General features: G+C 35.0%; 1 protein-coding gene across 1 annotated transcript; it reads right to left on the bottom strand.

Annotated features, from left to right (window-relative positions):
- Positions 1–6797: 6797 nt before the first annotated feature.
- Positions 6798–7736, bottom strand: LOC112675477 (olfactory receptor 4F6-like). The gene has a single exon (XM_025472043.3). The coding sequence runs from the start codon at positions 7734–7736 to the stop codon at positions 6798–6800; it is 939 nt and encodes a 312-aa protein (XP_025327828.3).
- Between the last annotated feature and the right edge of the window lie 768 nt (positions 7737–8504).

Genomic DNA, 8504 nt, shown 5'->3' with positions numbered 1-8504 from the left:
ACAAAAGCCATAATGTTTTTTCTAGCTCTCAGACTATAACTTCAAATGAACTTTTGAAAATCTGAGTTTGTCATTTCTTTCTACAAGTATTCAGAAGAATCCATATACTCCACACTCCTTATAATCATCATTAGTAACAAAATGGTCAACTACAATAGCCATTTGCTTCAGTTGGCACTTCCATACAATCAACACAATTATTCATGATGCCACTACCTGCTGGTAATGGGGTTACTAGCATGCCATTTCACATTGACAAGACTCTCAGGCTGCAGTCATTCCCAAGAACAATATCAAGTCAATTCCCAAACCCCATCCTTAAGGATCTGCTTTCTGGGACAATTCTGTTACAAATTTATGAATTAGGAGACAAAGAAAGACATTCTTATTCTCTAAATAAAATTTAAAGATGGTTAGCTAGGTATTGAAGAACTAAAAATAATAAACTTTTTAAAAGACTAAGGGATCATTTATAAAGCAACTGAAGAAAAATAGTATCAGCTTCAGGGCTGAAGGAATAAAGAAAGGGGAGAGTTTGGTACTGTAAAACTTAGAAGCTTAGAGAAGAACCCTAAGGACCTGAAACTCAGACATATTAAAGAGGTCGGTGGCTGTGATGTAGGAAAATATGTTAGGGTTCAGAGCCAATGGCCAAGAAAGAATTCTTGAGATGTCTTTGGTGCAAAGAGGTGATTTTATTAAAGCACAGGGGTAGGACTGTGTGCAGAAAGAGCTGCCCTGGGTATTGAGGAGTGGCCCATTGTATTCTTTCAGGTTAGGAGGGAGATAGGGATAGTGTAAGACTCTAAGGAATTTTGGAAGCAAGGTTTTCAGGACCTTAAGGGGCTAAGTATTGTTGGGAAAAGATCATTTATTATCATCTAATAAAACCTTAGTCATGAGACCCAGCAGATGTGTATTGGTGGATCATATGCTTGGAGGATGATTGCCAGTATGAATCTTGGAGGGTTTAGAGATAAAGGGAATTTCTAAAGGAATTTTTATATGTTAAAGTAGACTTACAGGATCCTGGAGATCAGGCTAAGATTGGCTTCTGCCTTAGCAAAGTATGAACATCTAGGCAGTTGAGTCCTTAGAGGAAGGTCAGTCTGCCTGTTTCAAGGACTTGTCAATAGGCTATATAGGTAGTAAGGAAATCTAATAATTTTCTTCTGCCTTTGTTTCCCACATTAACTGGCTTTAGGATTTTTGAGAAGAAGCATTATTTCTCTAAATCAGTTACTGTAAAATAGCACCTCATTCTCATAACATGTTAAGAATAAAATGCATAACTTATGTAAAACATTTAACAATGTCTTTCACATAGTAAATGCACATGCTACAAAAGCTCCTAAAGGCTATCAATTATTGTTAGTGTTAAATTCAAAATGTGATGTTTTTCAAGACCTAAATGCCCTGCATAATGCAGTTTCTGTCTTCTAACACATCTTAAACCACTCTCTTCCTCATAATTTCAGTTTCTACAGGCCATGAATGGAAAAAAAAGATAATACAATCCTAGAAATATATATTACCAGAGAATATATGTATTTATAATTTGCTATTTGTTTCTTTGTTGTAGACAAGGGTTTCTTTAAAATGATACTGAAAACACACACACACACACAAAATAAACTGGACTTCATCCAAACTAAAAGTAATTTGTGTGTCAAAAGATACATTTAAGGGATGCCTGGGTGGCTCAGCAGTTGAGCATCTGCCTTCGGCTCAGGGCATGATCCCAGTCCCCCGATTGAATCCCACATCGGACTCCCTGCAGGGAGCCTGCTTCTCCCTCTGCCTATGTCTCTGCCTCTCTCTTTGCATCTCAAATGAATGAATGAATGAATAAATAAATAAATATTTTTTAAAAAGATGCACTCAAGAGAGTGAAAATAAAAGTAGTTGTAGGGGCACATGGGTGGCTCAGTCAGGTAAGCATCTGCCTTTGGCTGGGGTCATGATCCCAGGTTCCTGGGATCGAGTCACATGTCAGGCTTCCTGCTTAGTGGGGCATCTGCTTCTCCTTCTCCCTCTACTACTTCCCCTGCTTGTGCTCTCTCTCTGTCAAATAAATAAATAAATAAAATATTTTCTTAAAAAAGTAGTTGTAAATTATTTCTGTGAGGAGGGTCTTGTAGTCCATTAAATGGTGGCCCTCAAAAAGATGCATCTATATACTGTATCACAAATCCTAAAACTGTTAATTTAACCTTACTTGGGAAATTTTTGCAAATGTAATAAGGGTTTTGAGATGACGTTTTAGAGAACCTGGGTTGTCTCTAAATCTAATAACAACTTTTCTTAATAAGAGACAAAGAGGCAAAGACAAGAACATAAAGGAAAAGACTATGTGAAGATGGAAGTTAAGGATGAAGTTATGCAATCATAAGCCAAGGGACACCTGGAGTCACTAAATTCTGAAAGTGGAAAGGAAGGATTCTTTCCTAGAGCCTTAGGAGGGAGCATAGCCCGATCAATATATTGATTTTAGATTTGTAGCTTCCAAAATTGCAAGAGATTAAATTTTTGTTTTAAATCATCAAGATTGTGGTAATTTGTTATGGCAGCCCTAGAAAACTAATACAGATCTAAAAATAAAGAACTCTTAAAACTCAGTAAGGGAATCAAACTGGGTGACTCAGTTGGTTATGCACCCCAATCTTGATTTTGGCTCAGGTCATGGTCTCAGGGTTATGAGATCAAGCCCCTCATCTGCCTCCACATTCTGCAGGGTGTCTGCTTAACATTCTCCCTCTCTCTCTATCCCACTCATTCTCTCTCTCATATAAATAAATAAATCTTTAAAAAATATATTTTAAAAACTCAATAATAAAAACACAAATAAATGAATTTTAAAATGAACAAAAGATGAAATTACATTTCTCTCAAGAAGATGAACAAGTGGCCAACCAGGAAACGCATGAAAAGAAACTTAACCCCATTAAGTCACTGGGGGAATGCAAATCAAAACCAAAATGTGATTTTACTTTACACTTATAAATTTGCCATGAGAGACTCCTAACTCTAGGAAATGAACAAAGGGTTGCAGAACGGGAGGCAGGTGGGGGATGGGGTAACTGGGTGATGGACACTGAGGAGGGCACTTGATGGGATAAGCTTTGGGTGTTACTCTATATGTTAGAAAATCGAGCTTCAATTAAAAATGTGCCATAATAAAAGATAATAAAATAACAATTATTGAAGTTACAGAGAAATTAGGATGCTCATACACTGCTAGTATGAATATGGGATGCTAAAGCCACTGCAGAAAAGTTTGACGATTCCTCAAAATGTGAAACATAATGTTACTATATGACTCAGGAGTTCCACTCAAGAGAATTAAAAACAGGTGTTCAAACAAAAAAATGTGCACAAATGTTTATATAAATAATATTCACAGTATCCAAAAGGTAAAGACAATCTAAATGTTTTTAACAGATAAATGGATAAGCAAAACATGGTACAATCAAATAATGGGATATTATTCAGCCATTAAAAGGAATGAAATTTTGATACATGCTACAGTATAGATGACCTTCAAAACATTATGCTAAGTGAAAGAAGCCACTTCCATTTATACGAAATATCCAAAATAGTCAAATCCATAGACAGAAAGTGGGTATATGGTTGCTATGAGATATGAGGACAAGAGAATTGTGAGTGATTGCTAACTGATATGAGGTTTATTTTGGGTGATGAAAGGGTTTTAAGAAATAGAAAAGAAAGTAGGAAGTGTTGTACTGGCCAAAATTTATAAAAGGGGAGTATAAATTCACTCATCACAGACTAAATTCCTCTATTCATTGATTTTGTATTTACATAAGAGAAAAAAACTGAAATTATATTAGAAATGTTGAAAGATTTCAATTGATTTCCAACTGTGGGCAATTAGAAACAATCTTCATTATCAGGTACAATGTACTTTTAAGAAATCATTTATTCAATAAGCTTTCATTGACCACCTACTGAAAATACCCAATATACACCAGATACGGTGTCAAGTTCTGTCATAAAACTCTCATGTGCCCTCAGGAAGTATACTCCTTAGTGAAGGAATCAGACCTTAAATAATCACTGGTGTTTCCAGTTATGTTACATGTATGCTTGAAAAAGTGTATTCTCTGTTATTAGGTTAAAAAGTCTGATATATATCCATAGACCCAATATCTACTTTATTGTGATTATATTTCTGATAATTATTATTTTTAATTATTATATTTCCCACTTGACCTGTCCCATATTGAACATTGTTTTTCAATGCCTGTCAATAAATCTGTCCTGTTTTGTTGTTTTGCTAAATATACAACATTGTACAAAAGCTTGCATATTCAACATCATTTTTATTTAATCCTGATATATTTGAAAGATAGATTGGCTATACAGTAATTCTATGTCACATATTATTTCCTTGAGTCTTTTGGAAATATAGCTCCTTTGTTGTCTTACTTTGTGTACTGCTACCAAGAAATCAGATACCAATTTGATTTTCTCTTCTATTTAGGCTACTTCAGTTACTTTGATAGGAGGCTCAGAAGATAGGATATTTTAAATATGTAATAATTTTATTAAAATATGCCTTGGAATTAACCATCTGGGATCAAATTTCCCAACTTTACTAGAAGCTATTGTATTATGTAGATTCTAGTCTTTTATTTCTAACACATTAATAAAAGTTTGAAATGTTAATTCTATTACATTGTCGCATCTTAAAATTATACAACTATTGGGATAGCCCTGGTGGCTCCGCGGTTTAGCCACCTTCAGTCCAGGGCGTGGTCCTGGAGACCCGGGATCCAGTCCCACCTCAGGCTCCCTGCGTAGAGTCTGCTTCTCCCTCTCCCTGTGTCTCTGCCCCCCGCCCCGTGTGTCTCACATGAATAAATAAATTAAAAACCTTTTTAAAAATTAATTAAAAATAAATAAATAAAATTATACAAATATTGAATACCATTTGCCTGGTTTTATACAACTTCCTCTCTGAAAACTTTTTACCTTTGTCTTTAATTAGGTTTTATTTTTTGGTCCTCTTCATCTTTGTTTCTAGGAACCTCCATGGTAGTTTTGGCCATTCTACTGTCTTTTGGATATCTAGTAGTTTATTCCTCATTTCTGAAATGATTTTGTCTTATTCAAATATTGTTTTCAGTATAAGTTATCTCTTACTTTTTATTTCCAAATTGTTAGTCATTTTTAAATTTAATTTTTAAGTTCAATTGTTAGTCATTTCTAGTCAGAGATTTTGAATTTCTGATTCAGATATTCTTATATCTCATATGTTGCAAATTTAATGACATTTCATTTATCATAGAATATTTTCATATAGTTTTCTCTGCTTCAGGGCTAGAATCATTATCAGCTTGTGCCCAGGATTCAAGAGAAATGGATTTTAACAAAAAATTATAAAATCTTTAAAAAAAGGGCGGGGGGGCAGCCCAGGTGGCTCAGCGTTTTAGTGTTGCCTTCGGCCCAGGGTGTGATACTGGAGACCCAGGGTTGAGTCCTACGTCAGGCTCCCTCTTTGGAGTCTGCTTCTCCCTCTGCCTGTGTCTCTACCTCTCTGTCTCTCTGTTTCTTGTGAATAAATAAATAAAATCTTAAAAAAAAATTAAACTGACATTTCAGGTTGTCTCATAAAAAGATGTCTACATACTTACATACATAACTCTCAAAAAAGTTTCTAAATGGGGAGTTTTTCTTAGAAAGACTTCAGATGTTTAGCCTTAGAAGGAATGTTTATCTGAAAGCTACAAGATAAATTATCATAATTTTTATTTTCGTGAAAGGAGACATTTTAATCTACTTCTAGATTATAAATGAGAAATACAATAGGAAGTACATAAGGAAGGAAACTCCATCTAAATAAAAGAATAAAATGTCAAAAACCAAAGCTTCAAAAGGCATTGTCAGACCTGCAAGCCTAAAATCATAGTGTTAATGCTTGATCATGAAGTGGTGTTCAGTACTGCATTGTATCCATGGTTGAGTGATACTACATATGAATTCCTTCTCTTTAACATTTCCTAAATCCCATCCTAGCTCTAGTCTTTTTAAATAAATGTTAAATAAATTCACGTCTTTCTAAAGTCAGCACACATTTAAAAGTAATAGTTAAAAGCAAAGTTGAGAAGAAGGAGATATAACTTTTCCCTCTTAGAAACCAGATGAAAATATGATCTTAACCACTAATAACTATAACTATTTTGTCTACTTTGTTTTCTGCATATGTGACTATCAGATAATATTTAATCTACAACAAAAATCATGTTTATGTAACAGAGTATATATGTTAGTATTAGTAATAATGGAAAGAAAAAAGCAACAGCACACCTGAATCAAGCCTGCTTTACTTATGAAAAATAAATTGTAAGAACAAATCATTCTCTTTACATATGCATATGCTCCAACCTTGTAACACAGAAATATATTTTTACACCATTGCTCTGCAAATACAGCACTGAGACTACAAATTCATAAAACTTTTTACATTCTATGGACTATTCAAAATGTTAGCCATACAAAACATGTATTTTCAGTATTGGGAATTTTAAAATCTGCAAATAGTCTTAGATAGATCAATAGATAGATAGATAGATAGATAGATAGATAGATAGATAGATGATAGATAGATGATAGATAGATAGATAATAAAATCACACTATTGTCCATTAATATGGAATAGACTACCCAAGATTTTTGAACTGATGAAATAAAATTAATTGTCTTAAGATGGTATATATTCCTTTAACATTTATGCCTTGCTTTCAGAAGGCATCACTTGTTTTCTCATAAGTTATTTAGGAGATCATTCTCAAACTCAGGAGCTGACTACTCAGTCTCTTCAGTGCCATCTTCATGTCTTTGTTCCTCAATGTGTAGATAATAGGATTCAGAATGGGTGTAATCACAAAGTTCAAAACGGCAAGAAACTTATCCACTGGCACTGAGGGAAATGGCCACACGTAAACAAAGATGCACGGTACAAAGAACAAAACCACCACAGTGATGTGCGCTGACAGAGTTGAAAAGGCCTTAGACAAACCAGCTGAGGAACGTTTCCAGACAGTGACCAGAATGAAGACATAGGAGATAAGCAACGAGAAGAAGGTGCCCATGGAAATGAACCCACTGTTGGCAGTCACCATGAATTCCATTCTGTAAGTGTCTGCACAGGCAAGTTTGATGAACCAAGGAAGGTCACAGTAAAAGCTGTCTATCTCATTAGGACCACAAAAAGGCAAATGGATAACAAAAGCTAACTGGACCACTGAATGAATGAGGCCAACAGCCCAAGCACCAGACAGAAGCAAAATGCACATCTGCGGGCTCATGATAGTCAGGTAGTGGAGGGGCTTACATATGGCCACATATCGATCCAAGGCCATGGAGATGAGCAGCACCATCTCAGATCCACCCAGGACATGAAGGGCAAATATCTGGATGACACATCCTTGAAAGGATATAGTTTTGTGCCCTGATTGAAGGTCAGATATCATCTTGGGAACCGTTAAGGTGGAAAGACACAAGTCAACGAATGAAAGATTGGCTAAAAGGAAGTACATAGGGGAATGTAAGTAAGGATCAAAGGTCACTGTAAAGACTACAAGGAGATTTCCCAAAACAATTGTTACATAAAACACTGTAGAGAAGGCAAGGAGAAAATGCTGCACTGGTCTATAGGTAGAAAGTCCCAAGAATACAAACTGAGACACTTCAGAATAATTCGCTTCATACATTGGCTTTGCCTGGTGATACCTAAAAGACCAAAACCAAAATAACAAAGAAAGAGTTTATCAAAAATTATTATTTAAAAACACAGATTTGAGCTTTCATTAAGTCTGGTTTTAAGAAGAAATCTCCAGTAACAGTCATAAGGTGCTTTATAAAAATCATGTGTTAATTTATCTATTCAGCTAATATGCATAAATATTATAACTAATAATCCTATTGAGGATCTACCATGTGCCTCATACTATGTCAGGTTTTGAGGTAAAACACTGATCTTGACTTCAGGAGGTTTACAGGTTAATAGTGGTTGTAGACAATAAATAGTTTTAAATACAGATAGAACTCTGATAATAGATTGAAAGGAAAAGACAGTGTACCATAAGAACAATGTGACTCATTCAACTGGTGATTGCTCAGATTCTACTTAACAAGGAGTTGTTACTACTAAAAAGTAGATTCCAGACTATGGAAATGCCGTGTGCAAATATCATGAGACAGGAAGGTTAGGAGGGCAAGAGGATGAACAACTGAAATCAGGCTGTAGTAATAGGCCAGACAGGATGGAAATTTGAATCCATGAATTGAACTTTGCCTTATATCCTAAGAGCAATAGAAAATTATTAAGGATTTTAAGGAGTAGCTTGATATATTTCTGCTGTCAAATATTCACCAAAGCTGCAATGCAAAGAATTGAATGAAAAGCCTAAAGAAAACTTAGTGATCTCTCAGATTACTGAAGAATCATTTCATACCAGTGTGGACAAGGTGAACTATTC

Source organism: Canis lupus, chromosome 30, assembly GCF_003254725.2.
Source record: "Canis lupus dingo isolate Sandy chromosome 30, ASM325472v2, whole genome shotgun sequence".
Classification (NCBI taxonomy): Eukaryota; Metazoa; Chordata; class Mammalia; order Carnivora; family Canidae; genus Canis; species Canis lupus.
This window is presented reverse-complemented; position numbering and strand designations above follow the sequence as displayed.

Excerpts from the sequence above, each read along its gene's own strand:
- LOC112675477 (XM_025472043.3), bottom strand. The coding sequence starts at position 7,736 with ATGTATGAAGCGAATTATTCTGAAGTGTCTCAGTTTGTATTCTTGGGA.